The following is a 19,473-nucleotide window of genomic DNA, read 5'->3' as shown; positions in this document are numbered from 1 at the left end:
ATATATATGTGTGTGTGTGTGTGTGTGTATATATATATATATATATATATATATATATATAAAATATTGTATATATAAATACTATATAGCATACAATTTACTTCAATAGAAATAAAGCAGCCTATAGAAAGAGGCAGACTCACTGATAAATTGTATTAAAGCTTAAAGTGTTTGCCATAAGCTAATGAAACTATATTATGTAAAAGATATGCACATCTTAAATATGTACATTGAAAAGAGACCCTTTGTACTTGTGCAATAGATATATGTTTTCAAGTCTAACAGTGAAGATATATTTTCATGAAAACTGAGAATTTTCATTGATATCTTTTAACTAAAGATAACATGGATACTTTAAATGGGTATAAGGCCTCACATGTGGGTGGATGAGAAGCTTAAATTTGAACAATGATGCTATTCAAATGATACTTTATTTCATTGTCTCTGAAGGGAAGAAAAGCAATGTCTATTCCAGAGATAGCTGAACTCATGGCATAGAGAGGAGATAACCTAAAGAGAATCTGACAGCCTGATTGCTTCTCTCTTGTTTTTACGTTTCCACTGCTGCCCTTCAAATGGAGATAAATACTAACAGTAAAAGGCTGGAAATATATGATGCGTGCACGCACGCACACACACACACACACACATACACACACACATGCACACACATGTATGCACACACACACACACACACACATACATGCACACACACATATACATGCATGCATGCCAACTTTTTAGATGTCATACTTAAATTTAAACACTAAATTATATTACCTATACAGCAAACCAAACCAAACATTACAATATATAAATGTCTCTTCTAATCATCCTAAATTAACCATCAATAGTATAATTATGACAATCTCCAACCTATTGGCAAACAAGGAGATTTTTAATGCACATGCCCCACTTTATAATAATGCCCTAATATTAAGTGACTTTCATGTTCTACATCCCTGACACCAAACTCAAAACCAAATTAGCTAATCTAACATCTCATATTAACTCTGATACAACTAAAATGATCTCCTCCTTAAATTATAAACCTATAAGGAAACCTTTTGTTAACCATACTAAATTCTATAATGGACATGCTGGTAATTGTAATAAATACAGTTCCTCTATATTTGAACACTCTAATGTGGTAACACACTCTAAATCTAGAAAAAGAAAAATTATTTGGTTTGCCCCCACCATTTTCTCTCAGAGTCGAAAATCTACCAAAGCTGTTCTTCAAAATTCTGAAACTAAATTTTCCCAAACATCACAGATACTACTCTATATTTAATAAACACTCTATGAAATTATCTTACTCTACCACACCTAATTTGGGTTAAATTATCGCATCTACAAACAGAAATAAAATTCAATTCCAAATGGCTAAAAGCATATATCACCATAATATACCCCATATAAGTCCAAATAATATTAATAAAACAAAAGTTATAGATAGGAAAGCAAAAATATGTAATTGTATGGCCCCTGAATTATATCCACTTGATGGTTTATGGTTGCACAAAAAACATAATTTATAAATGCACAGTGACAAATGACAAACATCAGGCTAGAGTATACATAGGAAGCACTAAAGACCTCAAGAAGCAGTATTTAGAGCATATGTAAATTCTTTTAATAAGTTAAGGCATAAAAATTCAATGGCACTAACCAGATATATTCACAATTTAAAATTACAGAACATTAATTATTTATTATCTTGGTCAATCACAGATGAGGCTCCACCATATAATATGATTACTGGTAGATGTCGAATGTGTATAAAAGAATGATACATTATCTTTCACATGTTTAATTCTGTTTTAAATAAATTTCTTGATGCTATTCATTTATGCAACCATAGAAGTTATTCAAATTTCATGAGATGATTTAAATTTGAACCCACTTAGCAATAATTTCTGTTGCACAACGATATATCGCTAATACAAAAATGAATTTTAAGAAAGAAAGTAAGCAATCTAATTTTACTCCCAACAGCCTTATAAAAACTTCCATAATTTACATAGCTATATCCAATTTTCTATAAAAGCATCCAATTATCGCATATCTTGGTAAAGAACTGAACGCTGCTCTGGAGTACTGTTTTTTCATTTACAAGAATCTTTTGTTTACACCGTGAGGTACTGTTGGTTTAATTATTGTTATTACTGTTATTGATGAAGACCTTACACCACTTGGCAGGTGTTGTTGAAGTTGTGTGCTTTCCCCTACGGGGGAAGGATTTGAACTTGTTGTATTATTGTGTTGAGCAGTTTGCTCTCTTTTGAGAGAAAAAATATAATTCTCCTGTGAAATAATTTTCTTTTTGAAAAAAAAAAAAAATTTTGTGTATTTTCTTCTTAGAAGTGCAAATTATAAAAGAGCAAATGGCTCTGAATGAAACAGAGATTATGAAAAAGGATTACACAGCAGTGACCAATGTGTCACATGGAAACATCAATATTCCACATTCAGAATACCAAACTTACAATGGCATATTGACTGTAAAAGGGGCAGGGGATGTTTGCATTGCCCCACCTCAGTTACATCACACAACAAACAAAAAATCAAACCATTATAAATAAAAGCTTTGACAGAAACAAAGAAAATTGCGAATATCACAAAGGAAAAAATTGTAAAATGCTTCTGGCCAGTTTGGAAAGACATAGCGTATGTGACCCAAGGGAAGAAGTATGAATCCATTGAACTACGGTTTTCAACAGTGGAAAAGGCCCATGAACACTCAGTGTAGACACTTAAAACCCAAGAGGTTGTACTCCTGCCCACATACCTACTACATCGAACATCCTGCATAAAAATTCAGGTAGTGCCACCTGAAACAGATGCCACCTGGGTTGTTGTAGCCTTATGTTACTCTCACGAGGAGAAAGTATCGATCTCCTAGATCACCTGCTCTGCCCCCAAAACTATCTGGGGCAAACCATTAAGATCCTGATACAGGCAACACCTGGGAATCTCAGAGAGATCCCCAATAGAATTGCTTATCAGGGAGGATATGGTACTGAAGATTCAGGCTGAAGGATGGAAGCCTCATTGCTTCAAATGTGGGCAGAAGGGCCACTTACATACAGAATGTGGCCCTTCCAACACAGAAGCACCCTCCTCAACTTTGATGGCGAAGGAAGTCAGAAAGAAAATGCCAGAAAAGCAGGTGAAGAAATCTGCAATGGAGCAACCCAAAGGAAAACCAAAAGAAACAGAAGAACCCCCCATCCTGGTTGATGACATGGAGTTCAACATGCCGGAGGCGGATTTCCATGTGATCTCCCGCAAAATGGAAAAAAAAGACATATTGTGTCCCCCACACCCTCCAAACCCCCTACCCCACCAAAAAAATGTAGCATGACAGACAAGGATAAATTTAAACCCTGCCCCTTCACCCACACAACCCATGCTGACCGAACAACTATCGTCAAATACAATATTAAACACGGATATTTGCATGAGATAATAAAGAAGCACCACTTGTCAAAAATGTTTGATGAACATAGATATACTAAAATCGAAGAAAAACCGTTTAAACAACTGAAAGACAGACATCCGGAGGGCATCTACAAACTGAGTGAATTACCCAGGTTAATCGACCCACCACCAGAGACCAATGAGGAGAGAGAAAAGAAAAGGAGGAGGTATGCTCAGTAACCTTGAGAACGATCACTCCTTCACCCGTGAAAGGTAAGTAGGTCCCTAATTATTTCTTTGGATGACTGGAATTAACTTCGGTTGTTTCAATGTATGTGGCCTAACTTTAAAGAGGAAGCAAGCCTGTTTCCTCAACAACCTCAAGGGACACAATATGGATGTGGTGGTGGCTACAGAGACCAAGCTGGACAGCCTGCATTCCTTTGTGGCATTGCTGAATGACTATGAGAAAATCATGTCTCCTAGCCAGACCGGAGGCCAAGGAGGAGTAGTAGTGTTGCTCTGAAAAAGCTTGGCTCTGCAGACAAGTACAATCTTTGTGGATCCAAAGATTTTGGCCAAGGTGTTAGCAAAGAGGTTGGTGCAGGTTGTGGATGGCCTTGTTGGAGAGGCACAAACTTGTGCCATCCTTGGCAGGACGATACACGACAATCTCCACCTCATATGCTACACCTTAGAGACGGTGGGTAAAATCCCTGGCAAAAGTGGGGCACTGGTGCATTTAGACCAGTCTAAAGCATTTGATAGGGTCAACCATCAGTACCTGGTGGTAGTTCTCATGGCAGCTGGGCTGGGCTCAACTTTTCAAGGCTGGATTGCTGCTTTGTACAGCAACATTGAGTCTTTCATCCAAGTGAATGGTTTCTTTTTGAAACCGTTCAGGATTGAGCGCTCTGTTTGCCAGGGGTGTCCATTTCTCGACTGTATGGTAATTTGTGATGAAAAGTGGATTCTGTATAATAAAAACGTTCTTGGCAATGGTTAGACCAAAATAAAGCACCGAAAACCTTCCCTAAACCCAAGTTCTTCAAAAGGAAGGTTATGGTGACTGTTTGGTGGTGTACTGCTGAACTCATCCAGTATAACTTCTTAAAATGCAGAAAAACTATTACTGTAGGAACATATTGTCATGAAATTGCCAAAATGAATGATAAACTGCTACTCCTCCATCCCAGACTAGTCAACGTAAGAGTGCCAATCATTCTTCATAACAATGCTCGACCACACATTCCACTAATGACGCTCCAGAAGTTGAGGGAAGTTGGCTACAAAGTTCTTCCCTACTCAGCTTATTCCCCAGACCTTTCTCCTCTCAACTACCACTTTTTCAAGCACCTTGACAGTTTCCTGTGAGAGAAAGAGTTCAGAAATCAAACCGATGCTGAAAGTATGTTCAAACAGTTCATCATCTCCAGAACTCCATATTTTTATGCTACCAGAATAAACAAACTTGTATCTTGTTGGTAAAAATTTGTTGGTTGTAATGGCACTTACTTTGATGAATAAAATTTCCACATTGTTGAAATATATTGTGATGAATTTCATGTTTCAAAACGTTGCTTACTTTTTACTCAGCCTGATCCATCCATCTATCCATCTGTTCATGTGTCTGTCTGTCCATCCATACATCCATCCACCTGCCCACCCAAAATTCAACAAAAATGTACTCCGTCTGGTGAAACATAAATATAATTTATTAAAGGGTACAAAACATGTCTTTAAATGCAACTAATTGTTCCATACATTGAGAAATATCTCAAATATATTCTTCAGGCACAAACCACATATCATAACAAACTAAAACAAATTGAATTTAGAGAAGAAATGTGAGAAAATGAGAAGGCAGCATATAAAAAAGGCAGAAGGTATAAAACAGAAAATGGTAAATGGAAACACAAAAACTAAAATGTAAAAAGTTAAAAGTAAATGGCAAAAAAGTTATCCTCTTCAGACTAATTGTCATATGATATTTAATTTCGTTCACCACATGAGCTCAAATCCCATAGGGTTATTGTTCTTCTTTTTACGAGTATTTTGTAATAACCACCAGGCATTTGATGAATTTTTTCCACAAAATATTTCCCCAATGTATTTGTAGCCTTGTACAAGTAAAATAAATCATTATTATCTTCATTAGAAAGGAAATCATATTTGTCAATCTCCATGAAAGAAAAATGTGCCCTTGACACAAACAATAACATAACATTCCTGTTTAAAATATGTAACCCACAAACACAGAAGTACGAAAACCGACAAACGAGAGACATACATACATACATACATACATATATATATAAATACATATAAGGATTTACTTTTCGTAATGAGATAAAAAACCAAGGATATGTATATTTTAGAATATTTATGAATAGAAGGTCTTACAGCTGTTTCCAGGATATTTATTGTATCCCTTCATTGGAGACGGTATGAGAGGATGATTAAGCAATAGTTAATTTAGATTAGATAGGAAATATAGAGTGAATGCAGGGATATTGTATTTGTAAATGCATTATTTAGGCAGAATGGTATACATATAAGATTCCAATGCCTTGTAAGTAAAATCCAATAGTCTTTACGATTGGTCATTGCATTTGTAAATCCATTATTAAGATTCCAATACCCTATATATATATACTAGCAGCTAAGCCCGGTTTCACCTGGTCGGTTTGGATGATGTGGCTGCAAAACCTACTCTGTGTAAACATTCGACTTTTTGGGGGCATTCTTACGTTAAAAAACAATTTTAGAATGACTTTTTTCTGTCAAAACACTAAAAATAACTGACCAACAAAAAAAAAAACAAAAAAACAAAGCAACCAAGATTCAACCAAATCAAAAAATAAACCCAAATACTAAGCGAATAAAGATGAACCATCCCACTTCCATTGTGCATGCACATGCACACACACACACACACACATACACATGCGCACACACACACATTCACATACACACACATATTCCCACAGAGTTGAATCGCTGTTTGATTTATTTTTCAGCATACAGTTTACATCATCCCACTACCAAGTATGACATCACTTCCTACTTTATTCATCTATCACCCCTTCCTTTCTCATTCATAAACACAATAGTATTATTATAGTAGATTATCTCGGTAACCATGGGAAAAAAAAATGACATCACCCCTTCCTTCTTTATTCATCTATCACCCTTTCCTTTCTCATTCATAAACACAAGAGTATTATTATAGTAGATTATCTCAGTAACCACTGGAGCTATGAAAAAATACAAAGCCCAGCAACACTACTGGATCATTCTACACATTTGTGTAATTTTTCACACAATTCCACCCAGCCGTTTGACCGTGAATCCCAAGACAAGAAAGAATTGCCTATGTCAAATTTATATGTATAGATTGATTACCTTGGTAAGCTTTCCTTTTCTGGTAGATACTTCATCATATCAGAATAACGAGATTGAAAAGCAGATGCTCTTGAATTAAAGTAATGTTTAGAGAGAATGTGGGAATCCCCATTTCCAATTACATCTCCAGTACTATCAGCAAACTTGAAGGCCTGATGTAAGCTAGAAGCTCGATAAGCTGTGAAAATGAAACAATTAATAACATAAGGAGCCAGCAAGTATGAAATTATGAGATTGAACTCTTGAATTTTAATGATATAAAAGCAGTATCTGATTTGATACTTAAACAAAAATTGAAACAATATAAACAAGAATATTGTTAGTGGTGCTATATCACTAAACACTCAAACATGGGAATCACTTGTGCTATCACTTCTTTGATTTAACACTTACAGATTCTGTCTAGCCTTATTTGTACAGCAATTAGATGTCTGAAGGTAAATAATGAAGCTGTTAACTTTTTTTAATATTACAAGTTAAAGACATTGTGAATATTTTCAGCATGGCTCCAGGTGTGGCTGATTAAGAAGGTTGCTTTGTGACTATGGAGTTTTAAGTTCAGTCCTATTGCATGACACCTTTCAGCTTTCAGCTCCAGGTTGATCAATGACTTCTGAGTGAATCTGGTATATGGAAATTGTGTAGAAGACCGTCGTCGTCGTCGTCGTCGTCGTCGTCGTCGTCGTTTAACATCCATTTTCAATGCTGGCATGGGCTAGACAGTTTGACTGAGATCTGGAGAGCCAGTGGCTGCACCAGGCTCCAATCTGATCTGGTAATGTCTCTACAGTTGGATACCCTTCCTAATGCCAACCACTCTCAGAATGTAGTGGGTGTTTTTTATGTGCCACTAGCACAAGAGCCAGTCAGGCAGGCCTGGCATCGATCACATTTGGATAGCGCTTTTTACATGCCATCAGCATGGGGGGCCAGTCAGTGGGTACTAGCATCGGCCATGTTCGGATGGTGCTTTTTACGTCCCATATATATATATATATACTAGCAGAGGCACCCGGCGTTGCTCGGGAATGAAATTGTTGCTTATATACTTGAAGAAAAAAAGGCAAAATATGCTGTATAGAAATTTGAGGACATTCTGTAGATGGACTCTCAGATGAATGATGGCTGGGCGCCTCTCATGAATGGGGAAAATTGAAGATGTGCCAAAAAGCCTTATTGGTACTTGGAAACTTTTACAAAAATTAAAATGGGAATTAAATGAGAGAAATGATTTACGTGAATATCCTCACAAGAGTAATTGAAATAAATGGCGATTGTGGAACCCCCCACGCACGCGCACGCATACATACGTGTGTCTTTGTAAATATGTTTGTATACATTTATGTATGTGTGTGTTTGTAAGAGACAGAGTGTGAGTGAGAGAGAGAGGTTTGTTGTCATGTATACGTACATGCATAAATATACATACATCTTTGGATGTATGCATATGACAATACAGCTCTTGACTCACTCACACTCTGTCTCTTACAAACACGCACGCGCACGCATACATGTGTGTCTTTGTAAATATGTTTGTATACATTTATGTATGTGTGTGTTTGTAAGAGACAGAGTGTGAGTGAGTGAAGGGGTGTGTGTGTGTGCGTGTGTATGTGTGTGAGACAGAGTGAGAGAGCGGTGTGTATGAAGTATTTACTCTCTCTTTCATACACACGAACACACACAAAATAGAGAGTGAAGCTTTTTTGCCGTTGTTACGTCAATACCGGAAGTTGACATTGAGGAACCTTTTTAAAGAAGTGAATCTTAAATATAAAGCAATATTATTTATTTTTAATTAAAAAAATCAAATGAAGAGCCTAAGATTTATCCGAGGTCAAATTATTCATGCATTACAAGCATGGAAGCATTTGGTGAAGTCGATTTCACGTGAAAAGTGATTACACACACATCTCTGTTTTATATATAGTATATATATATATATATATATATATATATATATATATAGAGAGAGAGAGAGAGAGAGAGAGAGAGAGTCACATTCCTCCTTAAGAAGGACTACAAATCCACTCTGTTTTGTGTCAGTTTTTGTTTGGAGTTACTAATTCTTAGATGGGCATCTTGCAATACAGATTGCAGAATCTGTTTTGCACATATCCATTTTCAGCATTTTGAAAAAAAATCTTATGGCTGGATGTTCTTGCTATGACCATCCTCATTACAAAATGTAATGAGCATATTCTATTATGCATATGCACCAGAGGGTTTGTTCCAAATAAGTAGGACTAAAGGGTTCCATCTACCTTATTCATATTTGGAGTTATTATTATTATTATTATTATTAAGTTGGCAAGCTGGCAGAATTGTTAATGCACTGGGCAAAATACTTAGCGATGTTTCATCTGTCTTCGTGTTCTGAGTTCAAATGCTACTGGAGTCAACTTAGCCTTTCATCCATTCGGGGTTGATAAATTAAGTACCAGTGAAATTCTGGGGTCAATGTAATCAACTAGTCCCCTCCCACAAAACCTAAAGCCTTGTGCCTAGAATAGAAAGGATTATTATTATCATGATTATTATTATTGAGTGAGAGAGAAATGCTTGCCATCAAAGTGACAATGGGGTAAAATATACAAAGCCCAGTATACCCATCATGGCTACCTGTCTGATAAAGGTACACTAGGCACATAAATCACAACTATATGTGCGGGACATGGTGATCTCATATCAAGATAAACAGTGCATGACTTTGCAGGTGGGACCCAGTTAGAATTTTCTTCAGTTTGAGTAGTCCATCCCACTCACAAGGTCCCTGAATAAGGTTTGTTTTGAGGATGATGAACAAAACACCCATATTTCCAGAAGTGAATTATTCAAACCCTTAAGAATTCCTCTCAATATATGGCTATGATACTCCTCTGCTACTTCTGCTCATGATCAGAGATGCACATATCATCAGCCACTAAGGAATATGCTCAACTGGTTAAGGTTAAACAAGTGACAAGCAAATCTGTGATATTGAGCAGAATATTTGCTGTAGCCCATCTTTTATACCAAGACAAAACAATGTACATGATAACACTTCCAGTTAGTTAAGATCGGAAGCCATGAGAGCTACTGAATCAGAGTATTATCATTATTATTATTATTGTTCAATAGTTTTATTTTTATAACGTGCTTTCACTTCACTACCGAGCGCAGCTCTGTGTGCCTTGGGTATGTGCTGTGGTTTGCTGTGGTGCTCTTATGTTTACTGTATTGAAAGTGTTTTGCGTAGAATGTGTGCAGTACCCAGTAGTGCAATTTTCTGTATGTTATATATATTTGTAAGTCCTGGTGTTTTTGTTCTGTATTTGTCTGAATATTTTTTTATTATACCTAAGGCACCTACTATGATAGGAATTGTTTCTGTTTTTAGACTCCACATTCGAGTTATCTCTATTTCCAGGTCTTTGTATTTTGAAAGTTTTTCCATTTCTTTTAGAGAAATGTTGTCATCTGCTGGTATTGATACATCAATTAGAAAGCATTTTTTTTCTTCATGTTCTTTGACAACTATATCTGGTCTATTTGCCTTAATTTCTCTATCTGTGTGTATTGGCATATCCCAGAGTATGGTTGCTTTCTCGTTTTCTGTGACCTTTTCTGGCGTGTGTTTATACCATCTTTTTTCTGTTGTTATTCCATAGTGTTGGCATAGCTTCCAGTGTATATAGGTCCCAGCTCTGTCGTGTCTGTGAATATATTCCTTCTTAGCCAGGATTGGGCAGTCAGAGATAATATGATTTATTGTTTCTTGTCCATCTCCACATATTCTACAGTTACTTGTTATGTTTCTTTTCATTATGTGTTTTTGGTAATTTCTGGTGGGGAGGCTCTGGTCTTGTGCAGCAATTAAAAATCCTTCAGTCTCTGCTTTCAGTCTTGAGCTTCTCAACCATTGCTGGGATTTTTCTCTGTCTATTTCTTTTGCATTTAGTTTAGCCCAGTATTTATCATGTAGGGGCTTTTCTTGCCATCGTTTTATCATGGTCCGTTGCTGTTCTAGTTTTAGTTTGGATTTCATTTGTTTTATAGCTTTTGTTGTTTCTTCTTCTTCTTCTTCTTCTTCTTCTTCGTATTTGTTAGGTAGATTGATTTCTTGTTTGTATTTGTCAGCTTCCTTAAATACTGAAAACAGCTTTTTGTTTTGCTCGTGTTTTGTGGCTATTTGTATTAGTTTTCCTTGCTTCTGGAGTAGGTATTTTTGCAGTCCTATGGTGGTTATTTTATAATAGTTTTCCAGCTGTATATGACCCCTGCCACCTTCTGTGCGTTGTATATATATAGCCTTTCTATGTCAGATTTTGGGTGGTGCATCCTATATCCTGTCATTATTTTTCTTGTTTTCCTGTCTATTTTAGATAGTTTGTTTAGTGTCCAGTTAAGGATATTGTAGCTGTAACTTGTAACTGGGACAGCTAAAGTGTTAATACCTATTATCTTGTTTTTAGCATTGATCTAACTCATCTATAGTACTCTTTCTTTATTTTTTTCTTTCATTTGTGTATGTTGTATGCTATCTAGTACATTGACTCCTAAATATTTGTATGGCTGGCTTTCGTCTAGTTCTCTATTATTATTATTATTTTATTATTATCAGTGTTATTATTATTATTATTATTATTATTATTATTATTATTATTATTATTATTATTATAAAAGTCAGAATTAAAAGAAGAATGCCATTGTTATTTAGTGAACGATATTTCAACCACTTGTGTGTCTTCAACTGGTTTAAAAAATAATTTTGTCAATCTACTTCATTTTGGTTAATATAGAAAAGATTGAGGTAACTTCTCCTGAAGATATAGAGTCAAAATTAAAAGAAGAGTGCCATTGTTATCTAGTGAATGATATTTCGACATCTTGTGTGTCTTCAACTGGTTCAAAAAATAATTTTGTCAATCTATTTATTATTATTATTATTATTTTATGTTTGACTTTTGTTTTGCATTTGTACAAGTTGGATCCAAGTCTCACCCAGAGACCTCAAGAGATAACAAGTTAGAAGTTCATGTAGGTGTTATGCCTAGGGTACCATATATTTGGATTTGTACAGTTTTGTTCTAGTGAATGTTTAAGAAACCATAAAAAAATTATGTGTTTGCTTTAAAATTTGAGATCACGTAGACAGTATTTTACGTAGGATATGGGCAGTTCCCATGAGCACTATCTTTTGAACTTCAGCCATTTTGGGGTTTCCTGGTATCAGAGCTAAGTAGTAATCAGCCCGTTTCGCTGTCATTCCCAGGGCACCTATGACAATAGGTATTGTTTTTGTCTTCAGATTCCACATTTTGCTAATTTCTATTTCAAGATCTTTATATTTGCTCAGTTTTTGGTAGGTCTTGACAGATACGTTTATATCGATTGGGACAGTCATATCAATGAGGAGGCATGATTTTTGTCTGAAGTCTTTCAGTATGATGTCTGGCCTATTTGCGTCTATCTTTCTGTCAGTTTGAATGGTGAAGTTCCGGAGGAATGCAATGTGATCATTTTCAAGTACTGGGGGTGGTTTGTGTTCCCACCAGTTTTTATCATGGGGCAAGTCCAGGTTTTTGCATATTACCCAGTGAATATATTGTGCAGCTCTATCATGCCTGTTGAGATACTCTGTATTATTATTATTATTATTATTATTATCATTATTATTATTATTAGTATAATAATAATAATAATAATAATAATAATAATAATAATAATAATAATAATAATAATAATAATAATAATTATTATTATTATTATTATTATTATTATTATTATTATTATTATTATTATTATTATTATTATTATTATTATTATATGGTCTTGTGTCAAAATTTGAAACCATTATTATTATTATTATTATATTTTGTGACATCATAGCATAATCAATCCATACCTGGATACAAATTACATCCATGCTCCTACAGCAAATAGATGCAGTATTTAAAAAATTTCTTTTTCATTTTTTTCTTTCAAACACTCGTATGTTGAAATCGACAGGAGTGACCATCATTATGTCTTTAATCAGAAGTTGCAAAGTGATTGAAGTGCCAAGAGTTTTGTGTAGGGCTTTCATGAAACTCTGTCATTCTGTGACTTCTACCAACAATGAATAAAGCACACACACACACACACACACAACACACAAACACAACGCACATGCACACACACATGCATGTATGCATACATACACATGTATGTATGCACACACAATGCACATGCACACACACATGCATGTATGCACACATACACATGTATGTATGCACACACACACACACACACACATATGAAAGCAAGCACTGTCTGTATGTAAATTCTTCAGTGAAGAATACTTTGGACCTTATAAATGAAACTCAGACAGTTTCACATTTGAATATACATAAATGATATACACACTGGTATTTTCATCTAAAGTTGTTTCAGGGGTGTATATTAATTCAATTCTAGCATGGCTAGCTCCAGCACAGATCAGTAAATGCTGTGAGGTACTCTATCCAACATTCTACTCCCTCTACCAATTTTCCATTTATTACAAATATTATGAAGTATTCTGCTTGATGCCTAATGCTCTCAATAAATGTTAGAGAGCAAATAGTATCGACTACAGGTGTAGTAAGAAGTTCACTTCCCAGCCATATGGGTCTGGGTTCAGTCCCACTATATGCACCCTGAGCGAGTGTCTTTTATTATAACCAACCAAGGCCGAGCAGAGCCCTGTGAGTCAATTTAGCAGATTGAAACTGAAAGAAGCCCATTGTGTGTGTGTGTGTGTGTGTTTGTGTGCATGTGTGTATCTTAAAAAAACCAACATCATTTGACAACTGGCATTGATTTATTTACATTCCTGTAACTTAGCAGTTCAGCAGGAGATACTAATAGAATGAGTATCAGACTTAAAAAGAAAAAAGTTAAGAACCGAGGCCAATATCTTTGACTAAATACTTCAAGGCAGTGCTCCAGCATGGTCACAATCCAATGGTTGAAACAAGTAAAAGACAAAGGATAAAAGATACTGAAAATGTGTTGGTGGATTTGTCCAGGGTACCATGCTGATTTAAGTGTGTGTTAATTTATAAATCAGACTCAGAAATCATTACAATATTTTTATATGAAAAAGGCGACAAGCTGGCAGAAACATTAGCATGCCAAGCGAAATACTTAACAGTATTTCACCTGTTTTTACGTTCTGAGTTCAAATTCCGCTGAGATCGACTTTGCCTTTCATCCTTTCGAGGGCGATAAATTAAGTATCAGCTGCGTACTGGGTTGATCTAATCAACTGGCCCCCTTCCCCAAAATTTCGGGCCTTGTGCATAGTGTAGAACAGAATATTTTTTATATGAACTTGGTACTTTGGGCTGAACTATTTTTGAACTTATTTTCCTTTGCCAGGAAAACACTTAAACAAAACAACACAAATGGTTATACAAACTTTCTATATTCTGTGTTGGCAGGTCAATGTCCTTCAGATCCACACGGATTTAATGTGACATGTTAACTAGTGAACAAATGGAAATTGATAGGTTAAACTTAGCTTCTCTGTGCTTAAAGGATTGTCCTACATCCAAGAACATACACACAAACACACACAGAACACACATGCATACACACACATACACACACATGCACACATGAACAAACACAACACACACAACACACAGAAACACAAAACACACTCATACACATCTTTTATTTTTCATATTTCACTTAAGTCATTACTAGGCTGTGACCATTCTAACACACACAAATATAACACACAAATGCGCACATCAAAACACTTACTTTACACAAAAGGTCAGTACATAAATGTGTTTGTTACCTTGTGGCGAAGAAATGTTTGGGATCCTTAAAAATAATGTTGCCACTTGTTTTTCATTACCTGGAGAATTTCCATTAGGAATCTGTTTAAAAAAAAACAAATTTAATGATACAGAACATATATTATAAAGCACCACATCAAAGACTGGAGATTGATACTTCTACTAAACAATTGTAAATGCATCCAACATGCTCCTCGCTCTCTTGCACTCTCTTTTTTTTTCCCTCTCACTCTTTGTGTCAGGTTTTGCCTGATAACAACTAACAAGGTTGAAAAAGCTGTCAGCTAACAGAGTTAAGACAAATGATATGATATATTTGACTCTATTTTCAGGACTGAGTTAACCTATCAGTCAACCAAACACACACACACACACTCAGACATGCACACACAAGGAGACAGAGGTATACACACACACATATACAAACACACACATGCACACACACATACATAAAAACACACAAACATGGACATGCAAACACATGAATATGCAGAATATGTACATACAAATGTACACACATAAAGATACATATGCACACACACACATACATGCATACACACACATGCATACATACATACATGCATGCACATATAGGCACATACACACACACACACACACTGATCCACACACATGTGCACAAACAAACCAAAAGGAACACAGTGTAACAGACAGAATCAAAACTATTGAAAAGGTTGCAAGACGCAACAAAAATTTTAGAAAAAAAAAAAAATAAATAACTGGAAATTTTACCAGTGAGTTTGTTAAATTATAAGTCACCAAAAGAGAATGACTCTCCCCAGACACAACAGTATATATATATATATATATATATATATATATATATATATACACATATATATATATATATCTTATTATTATTATTATTATTATTATTATTAATCAGCAGCAGAAGCTACAGAGTGGCTCAAGAGCCAAAAGTTTCTTGCATTGGAATATATCTATAACATTTAAAATCTATAATACATTAATTCTATAAAATATAAAATTTTTTTATCTAAATTCCTAATGAATATGCTAAAAGCGTGTACATTTAAAGCATTTTGTTAAAATTGTACAAAATTTCTAGAATAATGTAATATATTTCAGGATGTCTGCATGTGAATATATATGCAAATGTGTAAGCATGGATGTGTGTGTAAATATATGTGTGAATATTTATCTTACTAACCTCAGTTTTATTCTCACTACCACTCTATCCCTATCTATATTTCTTTCTTTCTGTATATCCTTCTCTCTCTCTCTCTCTCTCTCTCTCTCTCACTCTTCCCCCTGAACTAGTATGAGACTATCACAAGTGTAAGATATATTAGTTTTAAGACTTAGTCTGAATAAATGCACCTGGATGTTTTAAAAAATGTATATTATTATATTATATTATGACTTCATTTTATTCATATTGATATTTATGTTTATCATCATCATCATCATCATCATCGTTTAACGTCCGCTTTCCATGCTAGCATGGGTTGGACGATTTGACTGAGGACTGGTGAAACCGGATGGCAACACCAGGCTCCAGTCTGATTTGGCAGAGTTTCTACAGCTGGATGCCCTTCCTAACGCCAACCACTCAGAGAGTGTACATGTAAAAGCTGCAAGCTGGCAGAGCCATTAGTACTTAGCAGCACTTTGTCCATCTTTACGTTCTGAATTTCCACTGAGGTTGACTTTGCCTCTTATCCTTTCAGGGTTGATAAAATAAGTACCAGTTGAGCACTGAGGTCAGTGTAATCAAATATCTCCAGCCTTCAAAATTTCAGGCCCTGTAGCAAAATTTGTAACAAATATTTCTGTTCAAGTAATGGGTTTCCACTGTTGTACTAAGATACTTAATTATTAACTACAGAATTAAAGATAATACCATACATTCCAGTTTTTAATGTAATGCATTCATACTCCATGATCAATATGTTTAACTAGGAATCTCAGTTTATTTTAGATAAACTAGTGTTCAAACAAGTTCTTCTTGAGGATGCAGTTCTGACTTTAATCTCTTTTGTTCACACATACAGGGCCGGATTAAGACCCATACAGGCCCTAAACATTTAAAAGGTTTTGGTGCTGTCAAGTATATGTAAATAGTTCACAATGTAAACAAAAATAATTCAAAATGTAAATGATAATAAGCCATATAATAAATTTTTATTTTTCAAAATGAAACGTGATCGATGCCAGTCAGGCATATTCACACACATATTTATACACACATTCATGCTTACACATTTGCCCATATATTCACATGCAGACATCCTGAAATATATTACATTACTTAGAAATGTTGTTCAATTTTTAACAAATTTTTTAAAATGTACATGCTTTTAGCATATTCTTTAGGAATATATATAAAAAATTATATAATTTATAGAATTAATATATTATAAATTTTATATGCCATAGACATGTTCCAATGCATGAAACTTTTGGCTCTTGAGTCACTCTGTAACTTCTGCTGCTACTAAATAACATATATATATATACACACATTCATTCAGTTATTCAAGTTTATCACGCAGTCACTTATTTCTATTATTCTGTCTTAGATTAGCTGACTGAAAACTCTCAGACTTTTCAATTCTATATTACTATTATCAACATTTGCTGTCTCGTTAAACTATGCTACACAAATCCCAAAGGAATATCTCTCTCCCTCGTATTCTGGCCACTAACCCTAACCCCACTTCTCTGCTTTACTCTGTCTCTCTCGATCTCACTCTCTCTCTCTCTCTCCCTCTTTCGATTATCTCTCGCTTCGCCAGGACTATAAACTAACACACACACCCTGATTCCCCTACTCGATCTTAATACCTCTGCCTCACTCTGCCTGTGGTGCTCCCACCCTCCCACTCCATCAGTACCGGAAATTCCTATCCTCTCCCATCCTTTGGTTGTCTCCCATGAACACTTCTAAAGGCTTCACGCCACCCCTACTCCTACTTAGGGTTTATCTAAGGTAGTGATCATATAATGCAAAATTATGATAGTGTAGGCTGTTGTTTGTTTATGAATTCTGCCAAATGCGAGCTTTCTTTTCATGTACATGATGCTGCTGTCCCCCACCCCAGGGTCTCACGGGCCCATACCTCCCACACCCTCGGGGTTGGCATTTTCAACGTCAGCACACTGAAAGGTAGGTCTGGTGAGATTGTTGAGATGCTTGAACGGAGTTGCATCGATATCTGCTGCCTCCAAGAAGGAAGGTGGAGAGGAGGTTTGGCTAGGTTCCTCACAGGCAAAGAACATATACGTTCCTACATACGTGCATTCATACATATATACGTACATGTGTACATACATACGCACATACATATGTACATACATGCATACATATGTACATACAGCATCCGCTAAACAACAGCAGCAAAAATAAATATATAAATGAAGTGAGCAACATTGTACGAGTTGGTAGTGAGCTCCTCAAGAAGCACTCTCTTCCTCATGATCTCCTATACAGTCCCAAAACAGCTGGGCTCTCTTAGAGAAGACCTGGATGGAAAGCACTCAGCATACAAGTAAAAAAGACTGCATGGGTATGTGGCCCGGAAGCTTGAGGAAGGCAGTAGAATTGACATGAAGCGCAGCCTCTCTTGGACACAAGACCACTGCATCACATCACACTTTGAGAGCTATGTATTTGCAATCCAAGAACAGTAAATTGCCTCAAAGTACCTGATGAACACGAGAGACAGTGACACTCTTGTAATCTCAAGGTGAAACTGCATGTGTAGACTATGTCATGTTTTTGTGGAAGACATCATGCATGTGATTAGCAGCTGTCCTAAAATGTTGTCACGGTACTACCTCACTATGCGGCACGATGTTGTTGCTAAAACAATTTACAATGACTATCCTGAAATAAAGTTAGAAAATCTCTGTTATGGAATACATTCATAAACACCAACTCAAGGACTACTGGTGGAACATTCCCATCAAAACTCCTGTCAAATGTAAACATAACAGGGCGGATATTGTTGTTTGGGAAGGAGGGGCAAAGGTATGTACTATCATAGAAGTCAGCTGCCCTGCAGATATAAATATCTCCTTGAAAATCTGAGAAAAAGAGGATATCTATGGACAACTGCTTTGAAACCTCCAGTGTTTATATCCAGACTATGAATTCATATTCATACCAATAACATTTGGAGCACTAGGTTTTGTTAGTAAATGCTTAAAATAGAATCTGGATAAACTGGGATTTTCAGAAAGAGAAATCGATTGGCTAATTTGTACATTACAAGTGCAATCTGTGAGTGGAACAGTAAAAATATGCAAGACTTTTCTCAAGTTCCAAATGTGAATTTGTCTGTGTCAACTACATCCCAAAGATGGAGTCTTGTATCTTTGCTGGAAACTGGTTCCCGCCTCAGTGGTAGATTTATAATAATTAAGAAATAGAAGAGACATACATACAAAAACGTACATATGTACATACATACGTACATACATATATACACACATGCATACATACACATACATACATATGTACACACATACTTACATACGTACATACATAAACACAGAGATATGCACATATGTAGGATCTATTTCAAAACGGGGGCACCAGTATTTTCTTAGCGAAACACTAACGAAACACTTTGAAACTTGGGACACTGGTAGAATGTGTCATATAAAACATCTTTTACTCTTAGTCTTCTTAACAAAAAAACGTACATCGCAAGTTATTCCATGTTAAAGTTGTCGGATTTCTGTAATTTCAACCAATCACTGACGTCTATTCAGCTGAATAGAGTTACTGCTGGGCGGTCATAAAAATGTTATTCCCTGTGACATATTTCATCCAGTTTAATCGTAATTT

The 19,473-nt window shown here is 35.6% G+C and overlaps 1 protein-coding gene across 2 annotated transcripts in view; it reads right to left on the bottom strand.

The window, feature by feature from the left end:
• Positions 1-19,473, bottom strand: part of LOC106875092 (WD repeat-containing protein 93) — a 105,012-nt gene that overhangs the window by 70,884 nt on the left and 14,655 nt on the right. For both annotated transcript variants that reach the window (XM_089349704.1, XM_014923069.3), the window contains exons 6-7: positions 14,639-14,720; positions 6,829-7,006 (exon numbers count right to left, since the gene is read on the bottom strand). In XM_089349704.1, the coding sequence (XP_089205830.1) occupies positions 6,829-7,006; positions 14,639-14,720 (260 nt within the window). The remainder of the gene's footprint in view (positions 1-6,828; positions 7,007-14,638; positions 14,721-19,473) is intronic.

This window comes from Octopus bimaculoides, chromosome 3 (assembly GCF_046866305.1).
Source record: "Octopus bimaculoides isolate indiv1 chromosome 3, ASM4686630v1, whole genome shotgun sequence".
Taxonomy (NCBI): Eukaryota; Metazoa; Mollusca; class Cephalopoda; order Octopoda; family Octopodidae; genus Octopus; species Octopus bimaculoides.
The sequence above is the reverse complement of the archived record's forward strand: the minus strand, read 5'-3'. Positions and strand labels throughout refer to the sequence as shown.